Below are 16,066 nucleotides of genomic sequence, written 5' to 3'. Positions count from 1 at the left end.
GCTACCTAGCTAGCTAGTTGACTGCCGTGGCTAGCTAGTTGACTGCCGTGGCTAGCTAAACAGCTACCTAGTTGACTGCCGTGGATAGCTAAACCGCTACCTAGCTAGCTAGTTGACTGCCTTGGATAGCTAAACCGCTACCTAGCTAGCTAGTTGACTTTTGTGGCTAGCTAAACAGCTACCTAGCTAGCTAGTTGACTGCCGTGGCTAGCTAAACAGCTGCCTAGTTGACCGCCGTGGATAGCTAAACAGCTACCTAGCTAGCTAGTTGACTGCAGTGGCTAGCTAAACAGCTACCGAGCTAGCTAGTTGACTGCCGTGGCTAGCTAAACAGCTACCTAGCTGGCTAGTTGACTGCTGTGGCTAGCTAAACAGCTACCTAGCTAGCTAGTTGACTGCCGTGGCTAGCTAGTTGACTGCCGTGGCTAGCTAAACAGCTACCTAGTTGACTGCCGTGGATAGCTAAACCGCTACCTAGCTAGCTAGTTGACTGCCGTGGATAGCTAAACCGCTACCTAGCTAGCTAGTTGACTGCTGTGGCTAGCTAAACAGCTACCGAGCTAGCTAGTTGACTGCCGTGGCTAGCTAAACAGCTACCTAGCTGGCTAGTTGACTGCTGTGGCTAGCTAAACAGCTACCTAGCTAGCTAGTTGACTGCCGTGGCTAGCTAGTTGACTGCCGTGGCTAGCTAAACAGCTACCTAGTTGACTGCCGTGGATAGCTAAACCGCTACCTAGCTAGCTAGTTGACTGCCGTGGATAGCTAAACCGCTACCTAGCTAGCTAGTTGACTGCTGTGGCTAGCTAAACAGCTACCTAGCTAGCTAGTTGACTGCCGTGGCTAGCTAAACAGCTACCTAGCTAGCTAGTTGACTGCCATGGCTAGCTAAACAGCTACCTAGCTAGCTAGTTGACTGCCGTGGCTAGACAAAAAGGACTCGTTTTGAAAGTTGGATTATTTTATCCTTTGAGGCTTTAAAAGTGTTTTACTGTTAATTTTGAGCATTGAAGTAGGGCTGGCAGTAGAGATGGCAGTAGGGATGGCAGTAGAGATGGCAGCAGGGCTGGCAGTAGAGATGGCAGTAAGGCTGGCAGTAACGCTGGCAGTAGCGATGGTAGTAGGGCTGGCAGTAGGGCTGGCAGTAGGGATGGCAGTAAGGCTGGCAGTAGAGATGGCAGTAGGGATGGCAGTAGGGCTGGCAGTAGGGATGGCAGTAAGGCTGGCAGTAGGGATGGCAGTAGAGATGGCCCCGTGTGGCTCAGTTGGTAGAGCATGGTGTTTGCAGCGCCAGGGTTGTGGGTTCGATTCCCACGGGGGACCAGTACGGAAGAAAATGTATGCATTCACTACTGTAAGTCGCTCTGGATAAGAGCGTCTGCTAAATGACTAAAATGGCCAGTGGCTAGTACTGTTCAGACCGGCATTGTAGAACATTTATCTAACTAGACCACTGGCTAGTGACATTTTTGTCTTTTCAACTATCCCATAACCCAGATGCTGTACCCGGGTTAGTACTAGCCGTCTACTAGCCCAGCTGGACAGTGCCCAAAATCCTTAAATTCTACGTTAGCGCTGTCCATGTAAAACAGGCGTTGGTCCCAGTCCCTTTATCTAACGCTAGTTATCAGACATAGCTCATACATCATTATTGTGTTTTTTACCTGAGTTTGCTACTTCATTCAAACCCCCTTTCTTCATCTAGAATGCTATACACACCATAGACCTGCTGTATGTTGTTTTACACACCATCACATACCATACATCTATAATCCCCATACCTCTACCATAAATCTATAATCCCCATACCTCTACCATACATCTATAATCCCATACCTCTACCATACATCTATAATCCCCATACCTCTACCATAAATCTATAATCCCCATACCTCTACCATACATCTATAATCCCCATTGATCTACCATACATCTATAATCCCCATACCTCTACCATACATCTATAATCCCATACCTCTACCCTACATCTGGAATCCCATACCTCTACCATACATCTATAATCCCATACCTCTACCATACATCTGTAATCCCATACCTCTACCATACATCTATAAACCCATACCTCTACCATACATCTATAATCCCCATACCTCTACCATACATCTATAATCCCCATACCTCTACCATACATCTATAATCCCATACCTCTACCATATATCTATAATCCCCATACCTCTACCATACATCTATAATCCCCATACCTCTACCATACATCAATAATCCCCATACCTCTACCATACATCAATAATCCCCATACCTCTACCATACATCTATAATCCCCATACCTCTACCATACATCTATAATCCCCATACCTATACCATACATCTATGATCCCCATACCTCTACCATACATCTATGATCCCCATACCTCTACCATACATCTATAATCCCCATACCTCTACCATACATCTATAATCCCCATTGCTCTACCATACATCTATAATCCCCATACCTCTACCATACATCTATAATCCCATACCTCTACCATACATCTGGAATCCCATACCTCTACCATACATCTGTAATCCCATACCTCTACCATAAATCTATAATTCCATACCTCTACCATACATCTATAATCCCCATACTTCTACCATACATCTATAATCCCCATACCTCTACCATACATCTATAATCCCATACCTCTACCATATATCTATATTCCCCATACCTCTACCATACATCTATAATCCCCATACCTCTACCATACATCAATAATCCCCATACCTCTACCATACATCAATAATCCCCATACCTCTACCATACATCTATAATCCCCATACCTCTACCATACATCTATAATCCCATACCTCTGATGTTCAGTCAGTGGTTCATCCTGTGCTGTGGGTTATATTTATATTGTATAGAGGTTAGCTGCATGTTGTAATGAGTTGTCTTTCTGTTCACCACACCCTCTCATCACCCCCCTGCCTGCCTGCCCCGCCACCCCCCTGCCTGTTGTTGCTGTGGTAACTTGGTACTGCTGTAAACAACAGTCTGCGGTCCTTCAGTTCGGATAGGTCCAACACCCTGAACAGGACCTCTTACACCAGAGACAGCGTGATGATCGAAGAGATACTGGCTCCTACCAAGGATATGGTACGACCTGTCTGTCTGTCTGTCTGTCTGTCTGTCTGTCTGTCTGTCTGTCTGTCTGTCTGTCTGTCTGTCTGTCTGTCTGTCTGTCTGTCTGTCTGTCTGTCTGTCTGTCTGTCTGTCTGTCGGCCTGACGGCCTGACGGTCTGTCTGTCGGCCTGACGGCCTGACGGTCTGTCTGTCTCCTTCAGAACCTGGTGGTGGCCAGCAGAGACTGTAACTCTGACTCTCTGAGACACTACAGCTGGACTGCTGACACCTTGGACAACATCAACATGGTCTCCAGCCCCATACACTCTGGGTAAGATACAGACAGACTCTATATCTACAGTAGAACAGTCCTATAGACTCTGGGTCAGATACAGACTCTACAGTAGAACAGCCCTATAGACTCTGGGTCAGATACAGACTCTACAGTAGAACAGCCCTATAGACTCTGGGTCAGATACAGACTCTACAGTAGAACAGTCCTATAGACTATGGGTCAGATACAGACTCTACAGTAGAACAGTCCTATAGACTATGGGTCAGATACAGACTCTACAGTAGAACAGCCCTATAGACTCTGGGTCAGATACAGACTCTACAGTAGAACAGTCCTATAGACTCTGGGTCAGATACAGACTCTACAGTAGAACAGTCCTATAGACTCTGGGTCAGATACAGACTCTACAGTAGAACAGTCCTATAGACTCTGGGTCAGATACAGACTCTACAGTATAACTGTCCTATAGACTCTACAGTAGAACAGTCTTATAGACTCTACAGTATGGAACTGCTTCATCAATTTATTTAATTAATCTATATGTTGGTGAATGGAAGGTCGTGATTCCTTGGTATCTCTCCATCTCTCTCTCTCTCTCTCTCTGTCTCTCTCTCTCTCTCTCTCTGTCTCTCTCTGTGTCTCTCTCTCTCTCTCTCTCTCTCTCTCTCTCTGTCTCTCTCTCTCTGTGTCTCTCTCTCTCTCTGTGTGTCTCTCTCTCTCTGTCTCTCTCTCTCTCTGTCTCTGTGTCTCTCTCTCTCTCTCTGTCTCTCTCTCTCTCTCTCTCTGTCTCTCTCTCTCTCTGTGTGTCTCTCTCTCTCTCTCTCTCTCTCTCTCTCTCTCTGTGTCTCTCTCTCTCTCTGTGTGTCTCTCTCTCTCTGTCTCTCTCTCTCTCTGTCTGTGTCTCTCTCTGTCTCTCTGTCTCTGTCTCTCTCTCTGTCTCTCTCTCTCTCTCTCTCTCTCTCTCTCTCTCTCTCGCTCTCTCTCTCTCTCTCTCTCTCTCTGTCTCTCTCTCTCTCTCTCTCTCTCTGTCTCTCGCTCTCTCTCTCTCTGTCTCTCTCTTTTCTCTCTCTCTCTCGCTCTCTCTTTCAGTGAATAGGATCTAACTATCCTTTATTTCCTCCTTCTTTCCTGAAATTCTCTGTTTCTTCATCCTCCCTATATCATAATAGTAGTATTAGTTTATTCATAGTACTACTTCATTTATAGTCCTAGATTGTTTCTACTACTAGTTTATATAGTACTCGTTTATTTCTAGTACTATAGTACTACTTAATTTATTGTACTAGTTTATTTACAGTACTACTTCATTATAGTGCTAGTTGATGTATAGTACTAGTTGATGTATAGTACTACTTAATGTATAGTACTACTTTATTGAGATGCAGTGCCTTAGACTGCTGCGCCACTCGGGAGCCCGGTGTACTAGTACTACTTCATTTATAGTACTAGTTTATGTGTAGTACTAGTTTATGTATAGTACTAATTTATTCATTGTGCTAGTTTATGTATGGTACTAGTTATTTATAGTACTACTTCATTTCTAGTACTAGTTTATTTAAAATTACTGCTTCATTTATAGTACTAGTTTATTTATAGTACTAGTATTATTTATAGTACTACTTCATTTATAGTACTAGTTTTTTGTAGCACTACTTTATTTATAGGACTAGTTTATGTGTAGCACTAGTTTATTTATAGTAGAAGTGTATGTATCGTACAAGTTTATGTATAGTACAAGTTTATGTATTGTACTACTTCATTTATAGTGCTACTTCATTTATAGTTCTACTTCATTTATAGTACTAATTTGTTTGTAGTACTAGTTAATGTAAAGTACTAATTTATTTATAGTACTACTTCATTTATTGTACTAGTTGATAGTACTAGTTCATGTATTATACTAATTTATTTATATTACTACCTCATTGATAGTACTAGTTTATTAGTAGCACTAGTTTATAGTACTTGTTTATAGTACTAGTTTATTTGAAGAACGACTTAATTTATGGTACCACTTTATTGAAATTGACTTCTTCATTTATAGTACTAGTTTATTTATAATACTTGTTTATTTATAGTACTTCTTCTTTTATTGTACTACTTAATTTAAGGTACTAGTTTATTTATAGAACTAGTTTATGTATAACACTAGTTTGTTTATGGTAAAAGTTTATGTATAGTCGTACTTCATTTATAGTACTACTTCATTTATAGTACTAAGTCATTTATAGTCCTAGTTTATTGATAGTACTACGTTGTTTATAGTACTATGTTGTTTATAGTACTAGTTTATTCATAGTATTAGTTTATTTATAGTATTAGTTTGTTTATATTCAAATCAAATCAAATGTATTTATATAGCCCTTCTTACATCAGCTGATATCTCAAAGTGCTGTACAGAAACCCAACCTAAAACCCCAAACAGCAAGCAATGCAAGTGTAGAAGCACGGTGGCTAGGAAAAACTCCCTAGAAAGGCCAAAACCTAGGAAGAAACCTAGAGAGGAACCAGGCTATGAGGGGTGGCCAGTCCTCTTCTGGCTGTGCCGGGTGGAGATTATAACAGTAGATGTTCAAATGTTCATAAATGACCAGCATTGTCAAATAATAATAATCATAGTAGTTGTCGAGGGTGCAACAAGTCAGTAACACAGGAGTAAGTGTCAGTTGGCTTTTTCATAGCCGATCTTTGAGAGTATCTCTACCGCTCCTGCTGTCTCTAGAGAGTTGAAAACAGCAGGTCTGGGACAGGTAGCACGTCCGGTGAATAGGTCAGGGTTCCAGCAGGTCTGGGACAACAGGTCTGGGACAGGTAGCACGTCCGGTGAACAGGTCAGGGTTCCATAGCTGCAGGCAGAACAGTTGGAACTGGAGCAGCAGCATGGCCAGGTGAACTGGGGACAGCAAGGAGTCATCAAGCCAGGTAGTCCTGAGGCATGGTCCTAGGGCTCAGGTCCTCCGAGAGAGAGAAAGAAAGAAAAAGAGAGAATTAGAGAGAGCATATTTCAAATTCACATAGGACACCGGAAAAGACAAGAGAAATACTCCAGATATGACAGACTGACCCTAGTTCATGTATAGTACTAGCTCATATATAGTACTACTTTATTTATAGTACTACTTTATTTAGAGTACTACGTTCATTTGTAGTATTTGTTTATAGTACTACTACATTTTTTGTGCTAGATTATTCATAGTACTAGTTTATAGTACTAGTTTATAGTACTAGTTTATTTATAGTACTAGTTTATAGTACTAGTTTATTTATACTTCTACTTTATTTATAGTACTAGTTTATTTATAGTACTAGTTTTTTCTGTCTTTATTTAACCCCCTAGCATGACTCATAATGATGACTGTGGTTTTTCCTGCTCCTTTTTCCTCCTCTTCCTCTCCTCCTGCAGCCTTTCCTCTCCTCTACCTCAGTATGACTCCAGGTGATGATTGGTTACTCTCTGTTGTTACCTCGGTTACTCTATGTTGCTATCACGGTTTCTGTTACCACAGTTTCTGTTACCATGGTTACTGTTGCCACGGTTTCTCTATGTGCTTGTTTGATCTGTAATCAACCTCAACACTTAGAAAAGAGACACATGGGAAGATAGGAATGACATTATTACAAGTAGCCCACAATAGATTACATTCTCCCATTCTTGTGTCTAGATTTGTAGGTGTTATTCTTAAACTGACACCAGTCCCATTAATTTCATATTGATATAGTTTGTGTTGGCTGAGTTTTCGCAGGCATCCTCAACACTATCAGCCATAACCTAACAACCATGTTGTTGTAGTAAATGGACTAACTAGCAGAGTGAATAAAAATGCACTATCAGCCATAACCTAACACCCTCCCTCCCTCCCTCCATCCCCCCTCCCTCCCTCCCTCCCCCATCCCCTCCCTCACTCCCCCCTCCCTCCCTCCCCCATCCCCTCCCCCCCTCCCTCCCTCCCTCCCTCCCTCCCTCCCTCCCTCCCTCCCTCCTCCCTCCTTCCCCCCCCTCCCCTCTCTCCTCCCTCCCTCCATCCCCCTCCTCCATCCCCCCTTCCTCCTTCCCCATCCCATCCCCTCCCCCCTCCCTCACTCCCCCATCCCCTCCCTCACTCCTCCCTCCCTCCTTCCCCCTTCCCCCCTCCCCTCTCTCCCCCTCCCTCCCTCCCTCTCTCCCCCTCCCTCCCTCCCTCCCTGTAGGTTCCTGGTCAGTTTCATGGTGGATGCACGCGGCGGCTCCATGCGGGGGAGTCGTCATAACGGAATGCGCATCATCATCCCGCCCAGGAAGTGCACGGCTCCGACACGCATCACCTGCCGCCTGGCGAAGAGGCACAAGCTGGCCACGCCCCCACCGATGGTGGATGGAGAGGGATTGGCCAGCAGGCTGGTGGAGGTGGGGCCTGCTGGAGCTCAGTTCCTGGGGTAGGCCTTCACATTGTTTATTTACCTGTTTGTTCGTTTTGATGCTTCTTTCCTCATCTCCATGGAAGCCATCTATTCTTGTAGTGTTTGGTGTTGATTTGTTATAGTTTGGTGTTTCAGTGTTTAGATAGAGGAGCTTGCCCACCTTTGTTCCCATGCCAACACACACCCCAGTAGACCCCAGCACTAATAAAGTATTGTAGGTCAGTCTGCTGCTTCTTCACATAGCATCCTGCAGATACCACTACTCTACATAGTTGAACACTTCTACCATGTGTTGGATAGTCATAGAAAGAGACTGCTTATAGTCTCCATAGTTCAACACTTCATAGAAAGACTGCTTATAGTCTAGAGGTAGCATCACAGAACTAGCCTCCACACAGTGATGCTAATGGTGTCATAGAGGTAGCATCACAGGACTATCCTCCACGCAGTGATGCTAATGATGTCTTAGAGGTAGCATCACAGGACTAGCCTCCACACAGTGATGCTAATGGTGTCTTAGAGGTAGCATCACAGGACTAGCCTCCACACAGTGATGCTAATGGTGTCTTAGAGGTAGCATCACAGGACTAGCCTCCACACAGTGATGCTAATGGTGTCTTAGAGGTAGCATCACAGGACTAGCCTCCACACAGTGATGCTAATGGTGTCTTAGAGGTAGCATCACAGAACTAGCCTCCACACAGTGATGCTAATGATGTCTTAGAGGTAGCATCACAGGACTAGCCTCCACGCAGTGATGCTAATGATGTCTTAGAGGTAGCATCACAGAACTAGCCTCCACACAGTGATGCTAATGGTGTTTTAGAGGACTAGCCTCCACACAGTGATGCTAATGATGTCTTAGCGGTAGCATCACAGACCACTTTAGGTGTGGTCAGATGGCCATTTGTTCTGTTTTGTAGGAATGCCGTTTGTTGCTCATATGATCTTCTGTGTCTCTTATCGCTGCTTGGATGTGACTCAGTAAACTGCACCTTCCTAGAAAGCTCCCATGTCTAGACGATGGAGAGATGTTGGTTAGCCGAGTCCTGCAGCTGGGGCCACCAGGAACTAAGTTTATTGGGTAGGAGGAGCATCCCTTAGAGAGACATCAGACTGTCCATGATAGATAATATTAGGACCATCCCATAGACCTGGGGTTCCCAAACTTTTTCACTCTGGGCCCCCCTTTCCAGGGGAACATCCTGTGCCCCACCCCCACCCCGGCCTGCACACGCCTGCGCCACGTCTATTTATATGGGCTCAAGCACTGTTCTGTGTGCCACGTCTATTTATATGGGCTCAAGCACTGTTCTTGTTGGTGTTGAGAAGTTTGCATGTTAAAAGCATTGTATTCATGTGATATTTGAGTGACTAAAAAATTACAACAATATCTATTGGCTAAAAAACCTAAGTGAAAAAATGACTAACATTACAAGAGGAACTGATGATGCACTACCGAATTTAGAAAATTTAGAAAGAGTAAGTTTAAAGTTTATTTAGGTTTAAGTAAGTATATTTTTATTAAAAAAATTATTGGGGGGGGGGGCACGCCCCACAGTTTGGGAACCACTGCCATGCTAGGTAATATTAGCATCATCTTCATGACGACCATGTGATTACCACTGCCATAGAGAGACATCAGGCTGTCCATGCTAGGTAATATTAGCACCATCTCCATGACGACCATGTGATTACCACTGCCATAGAGACATCAGGCTGTCCATGCTAGGTAATATTAGCACCATCTCCATGACGACCATGTGATTACCACTACCATAGAGAGACGTCAGGCTGTCCATGCTAGGTAATATTAGTACCATCTCCATGACGACCATGTGATTACCACTGCCATAGAGAGACATCAGGCTGTCCATGCTAGGTAATATTAGCACCATCTCCATGACGACCATGTGATTACCACTGCCATAGAGAGACGTCAGGCTGTCCATGCTAGGTAATATTAGCACCATCTCCATGACGACCATGTGATTACCACTGCCATGGAGACATCAGGCTGTCCATGCTAGGTAATATTAGCACCATCTCCATGACGACCATGTGATTACCACTGCCATAGAGAGACGTCAGGCTGTCCATGCTAGGTAATATTAGCACCAACTCCATGACGACCATGTGATTACCACTGCCATAGAGACGTCAGGCTGTCCATGCTAGGTAATATTAGCACCATCTCCATGACGACCATGTGATTACCACTGCCATAGAGAGACGTCAGGCTGTCCATGCTAGGTAATATTAGCACCATCTCCATGACGACCACGTGATTCTGAGTTCTAACCACCTCCATTCGTATCTGTGTTGAATCTTTCAGTGGACGTTGTGTGTCACTGAAAGATGTTACCTGTTAGCTTGTGCTAGCTTGGGCTTTTCCCCTCCTGGCTGTTTCAGCTCTTCCTGCTTGTTGGGCATGATACTCACTGCTGCACCAGTATCCTGCTATCAGGACTGTTGATCCTTTCCCATGTTTGGTTACTAGCCTGAAACCTCCCTTAACAATATGAGATAACTTTGATCTGAATGATGGAGAAGGCTGGGTCTCTATGTCCTCAGTCTCTGAGAGGTTTCTTCTCCCCTCACTAGGTCACTTTAACGTCCAGAAGGGGAGTAGATTGCAAGGAGGGACTTACATCTTGACATTTGTTTCATACAAGTTTTCAATTTGCTAGATAAAATACAAAATGAGGCTTCATATGAATTCTTCCTCTTGAGTTATGTTTTGTGTGTAATTCTCCTCTGTGGCGTTTTATAGGATACGGTTATATCATGGCTACAACACTGGTTCTTTTCCAGTTCTGTGTCATTCTGAGATCTCGTACTGGGACTCTGTACCTTCACATAGTGCAGCTTCTCGTCAGCTTCAGACTTGTCTAACTGCTCCATGCATCGCGTCTGTTCTAATAAACCCAGCTTACTGACGTATGTTCCCATTCCATTACAGATGCTACCATGAAAGCCTTTCAGGTCTATGTTCCCATTCCATTATAGATGCTACCATGAAAGCCTTTCAGGTCTATGTTCCCATTCCATTACAGATGCTACCATGAAAGCCTTTCAGGTCTATGTGGTCTGCATGTGCACCTCCCATCCTCATCTTCAATACCTCTCCAACAACAACGTCCGATATGAGTATAGAAGTCACGTGACATCATACCAACAGCATCTTCACCTCTCCTCTGTCATCCCAGTCGGCTCAGGAGGGGCGGCCATATTGGGGCCGTAGCGTTGTAGTTTCTGTGTAACCACTGAGAAAGCCCTGTGGTTTCACCCTTACAGCCCTGTGATCGTGGAGATCCCCCATTTTGGTTCTATGAGGGGGAAGGAGAGAGAGCTGATCATGCTGAGGAGTGAGAATGGAGAGACCTGGAAGGAACATCAGTATGACTGCAAGACTGATGACCTCAATGAGCTGCTCAACGGCATGGATGAAGGTTTGGACTATAAAATAGGACTATCATTGAGATGGATGAAGGTTTGGACTATATTATAGGACTATCATTGAGATGGATGAAGGTTTGGACTATATTATAGAACTATCATTGAGATGGATGAAGGTTTGGACTATATTATAGGACTATCATTGAGATGGATGAAGGTTTGGACTATATTATAGGACTATCATTGAGATGGATGAAGGTTTGGACTATATTATAGGACTATCATTGAGATGGATGAAGGTTTGGACTATATTATAGGACTATCATTGAGATGGATGAAGGTTTGGACTATATTATAGGACTATCATTGAGATGGATGAAGGTTTGGACTTTTATCTACCTCCACAGAGCTGGACAGTTCAGTGTGATAATCATTCTGTTGTCTCTACCTCCACAGAGCTGGACAGTTCAGTGTGATAATCATTCTGTTGTCTCTACCTCCACAGAGCTGGACAGTTCAGTGTGATAATCATTCTGTTGTCTCTACCTCCACAGAGCTGGACAGTTCAGTGTGATAATCATTCTGTTGTCTCTACCGCCACAGAGCTGGACAGTTCAGTGTGATAATCATTCTGTTGTCTCTTCCTCCACAGAGCTGGACAGTTCAGTGTGATACTCATTCAGTTGCCTCTACCTCCACAAAGCTGGACAGTTCAGTATGATAATCATTCTGTTGCCTCTACCTCCACAGAGCTGGACAGTTCAGTGTGATAATCATTCTGTTGTTTCTACCTCCACAGAGCTGGACAGTTCAGTGTGATAATCATTCTGTTGTCTCTACCTCCACAGAGCTGGACAGTTCAGTGTGATAATAATTATGTTGTCTCTACCTCCACAGAACTGGACAGTTCAGTGTGATAATCATTCTGTTGTCTCTACCTCCACAGAGCTGGACAGTTCAGTGTGATAATCATTCTGTTGTCTCTACCTCCACAGAGCTGGACAGTTCAGTGTGATAATCATTCTGTTGTCTCTACCTCCACAGAGCTGGACAGTTCAGTGTGATAATCATTCTGTTGTCTCTACCTCCACAGAGCTGGACAGTTCAGTGTGATAATCATTCTGTTGTCTCTACCTCCACAGAGCTGGACAGTTCAGTGTGATAATCATTCTGTTGTCTCTACCTCCACAGAGCTGGACAGTTCAGTGTAATAATCATTTTGTTGTCTCTACCTCCACAGAGCTGGACAGTTCAGTGTAATAATCATTTTGTTGTCTCTACCTCCACAGAGCTGGACAGTTCAGTGTAATAATCATTATGTTGTCTCTACCTCCACAGAGCTGGACAGTGCCAAGGACCTGGAGAAGAAGCGTATCTGTCGCATCATTACCAAGGATTTCCCACAGTACTTTGCGGTGGTGTCTCGTATCAGACAGGAGAGCAGCCAGATGGGCCCTGAGGGAGGAGTCCTCTCCAGCCTGACACTTCCATTGGTCCAGGCCTCCTTCCCCGAGGGGGCTCTCACCAAGAAGATACGCGTGGGACTGCAGGTTGGTCTGGTCACTGTACCTGAACTGTTCTGGGAACAGGTAAACCATCACACTGTACCTGAACTGTTCTGGGAACAGGTAAACCATCACACTGTACCTGAACTGTTCTGGGAACAGGTAAACCATCACACTGTACCTGAACCCTTCTGGAAACAGGTAAACCATCACACTGTACCTGAACTGTTCTGGGAACAGGTAAACCATCACACTGTACCTGAACTGTTCTGGGAACAGGTAAACCATCACACTGTTCCTGAACCCTTCTGGAAACAGGTAAACCATCACACTGTACCTGAACTGTTCTGGGAACAGGTAAACCATCACACTGTACCTGAACTGTTCTGGAAACAGGTAAACCATCACACTGTACCTGCACTGTTCTGGGAACAGGTAAACCATCACAATGTTCCTGGTTACTGTAGTTGTTATGAGCAGAACTGTTCTGGGAACAGGTAAACCATCACACTGTACCTGAACTGTTCTGGGAACAGGTGAACGATCACACTGTACCTGGTTACTGTAGTTGTTATGAGCTGAACTGTTCTGGGAACAGGTAAACCATCACACTGTACCTGTTTACTGTAGTTGTTATGAGCTGAACTGTTCTGGGAACAGGTAAACCATCACACTGTACCTGTTTACTGTAGTTGTTATGAGCTGAACTCTTCTGGGAACAGGTAAACCATCACACTGTACCTGGTTACTGTAGTTGTTATGAGCTGAACTGTTCTGGGAACAGGTAAACCATCACACTGTACCTGGTTACTGTAATTGTTATGAGCTGAACTGTTCTGGGAACAGGTAAACCATCACACTGTACCTGTTTACTGTAGTTGTTATGAGCTGAACTGTTCTGGGAACAAGTAAACCATCACACTGTACCTGTTTACTGTAGTTGTTATGAGCTGAACTCTTCTGGGAACAGGTAAACCATCACACTGTACCTGGTTACTGTAGTTGTTATGAGCTGAACTGTTCTGGGAACAGGTAAACCATCACACTGTACCTGGTTACTGTAATTGTTATGAGCAGAACTGTTCTGGGAACAGGTAAACCATCACACTGTACCTGGTTACTGTAGTTGTTATGAGCAGAACTGTTCTGGGAACAGGTAAACCATCACACTGTACCTGGTTACTCTAATTGTTATGAGCAGAACTGTTCTGGGAACAGGTAAACCATCACACTGTACCTGGTTACTGTAGTTGTTATGAGCTGAACTGTTCTGGGAACATAATTAATCACTTGTTGAATAAGGATAGGAGGCGTGTTTTAACTGAGGAACGGCATTTCTGATTGGCTTATTATGAACATCGATTCTGATTGGTTCTAGGCCCAGCCGGCTCCTGATGACATGGTGCAGAAGATCCTTGGTAACCGGGCGACATTCAGCCCCATAGTGACGGTAGAACCTCGACGCAGGAAGTTCCACAAACCCATCACCATGACGATCCCGGTCCCGCCCTTGTCAGGGGAGGGGGTTAGCAACGGCTACAAGGGAGACTCCACCCCCTGCCTGAGGTTGCTATGCAGCATCACCGGCGGAACCTCTCCTGCCCAATGGGAGGACATCACTGGGACCACGCCCCTAACCTTCGTCAACGACTGTGTCTCCTTCACCACCAATGTCTCTGCCAGGTAAGACTGTCTCCTTCACCACCAATGTCTCTGCCAGGTAAGGCTGTCTCCTTCACTACCAATGTCTCTGCCAGGTAAGACTGTCTCCTTCACCACCAATGTCTCTGCCAGGTAAGACTGTCTACTTCACCACCAATGTCTCTGCCAGGTAATACTGTCTCCTTCACCACCAATGTCTCTGCCAGGTAATACTGTCTCCTTCACCACCAATGTCTCTGCCAGGTAAGACTGTCTCCTTCACCACCAATGTCTCTGCCAGGTAAGACTGTCTCCTTCACCACCAATGTCTCTGCCAGGTAAGACTGTCTCCTTCACCACCAATGTCTCTGCCAGGTAAGACTGTCTCCTTCACCACCAATGTCTCTGCCAGGTAAGACTGTCTCCTTCACCACCAATGTCTCTGCCAGGTAAGGCTGTCTCCTTCACCACCAGTCTCTGCCAGGTAAGACTGTCTCCTTCACCACCAATGTCTCTGCCAGGTAAGACTGTCTCCTTCACCACCAATGTCTCTGCCAGGTAAGGCTGTCTCCTTCACCACCAGTCTCTGCCAGGTAAGACTGTCTCCTTCACCACCAATGTCTCTGCCAGGTAAGACTGTCTCCTTCACCACCAATGTCTCTGCCAGGTAAGGCTGACTCCTTCACCACCAATGTCTCTGCCAGGTAAGGCTTTCTCCTTCACCACCAATGTCTCTGCCAGGTAAGGCTGTCTCCTTCACCACCAGTCTCTGCCAGGTAAGACTGTCTCCTTCACCACCAATGTCTCTGCCAGGTAAGACTGTCTCCTTCACCACCAATGTCTCTGCCAGGTAAGGCTGTCTCCTTCACCACCAGTCTCTGCCAGGTAAGACTGTCTCCTTCACCACCAATGTCTCTGCCAGGTAAGACTGTCTCCTTCACCACCAGTCTCTGCCAGGTAAGGCTGAGTTTAGTTAGACAACAGGGAACATAACTGGGTTTACTGGTTTTACTGGGTTATTAAGTCCATTTAAATGATTGTAATACAGATTGAATAACAAAACAATACATTACATTTCAGAACATAAACTCAACAAAAATGGAAACTCAACATCCCAGAATTTCACAGATTTTACTGAGTTACAGTTCATATAAGGAAATCAGTAAATTGAAATGAATTCATTACGCCATGAAGAGCTCAGTGACTTTCAACGTGGCACAGTCATAGGATGCCACCTTTCCAACAAGTCAGTTCGTCAAATGTTCTGCCCTGCTAGAGCTGCCCCGGTCAACTTTAAGTGCTGTTAATGGGAAGTGAAAATGCCTAGGAGCAACAACGGCTTAGCCACGAGGTGGTAGGCCACACAAGCTCACAGAACGGGACTGGAGAGACCTGAAGCGTGTAGTACGTAAAAATTGTCTGTCCTCGGTTGCAACACTCACTACCGAGTTTCAAACTGCCTCTGGATGCAAAGTCAACACAAGAACTGTTCGTCAGGAGTTTCATGAAATGGGTTTCCATGGCCTAGAAGCTGCACACAAGCCTCAGATCACCATTATAACCTGTATCTGTCCTGTGTGTGTTTATAACCTGTATCTGTCCTGTTCTGTGTGTGTTTATGACCTGTATCTGTCCTGTTCTGTGTGTGTTTATAACCTGTATCTGCCCTGTGTGTGTTTATAACCTGTATCTGTCCTGTGCTGTGTGTGTTTATAACCTGTATCTGTCCTGTTCTGTGTGTGT

At 44.7% G+C, this 16,066-nt stretch overlaps 1 protein-coding gene across 14 annotated transcripts in view; it reads left to right on the top strand.

The window, feature by feature from the left end:
- The window catches only part of LOC106584643 (ankyrin-3), a 110,944-nt gene that overhangs the window by 32,714 nt on the left and 62,164 nt on the right, over positions 1–16,066 (top strand). For 10 of the 14 annotated variants that reach the window (XM_045687365.1, XM_045687352.1, XM_045687379.1 and 7 more), the window contains 7 exons: positions 3,016–3,118; positions 3,307–3,416; positions 6,784–6,816; positions 7,569–7,793; positions 11,076–11,230; positions 12,516–12,727; positions 14,061–14,365. In XM_045687365.1, the coding sequence (XP_045543321.1) occupies positions 3,016–3,118; positions 3,307–3,416; positions 6,784–6,816; positions 7,569–7,793; positions 11,076–11,230; positions 12,516–12,727; positions 14,061–14,365 (1,143 nt within the window). The remainder of the gene's footprint in view (positions 1–3,015; positions 3,119–3,306; positions 3,417–6,783; positions 6,817–7,568; positions 7,794–11,075; positions 11,231–12,515; positions 12,728–14,060; positions 14,366–16,066) is intronic. The other 4 variants (XM_045687350.1, XM_045687345.1, XM_045687372.1 and 1 more) reach the window with 2 other exon arrangements.

Source organism: Salmo salar, chromosome ssa01 (genome assembly GCF_905237065.1).
Source record: "Salmo salar chromosome ssa01, Ssal_v3.1, whole genome shotgun sequence".
NCBI classification, from domain to species: domain Eukaryota; kingdom Metazoa; phylum Chordata; class Actinopteri; order Salmoniformes; family Salmonidae; genus Salmo; species Salmo salar.
Note: the sequence above shows the minus strand (reverse complement) of the source record. Positions and strands in the feature narration are given on the sequence as shown.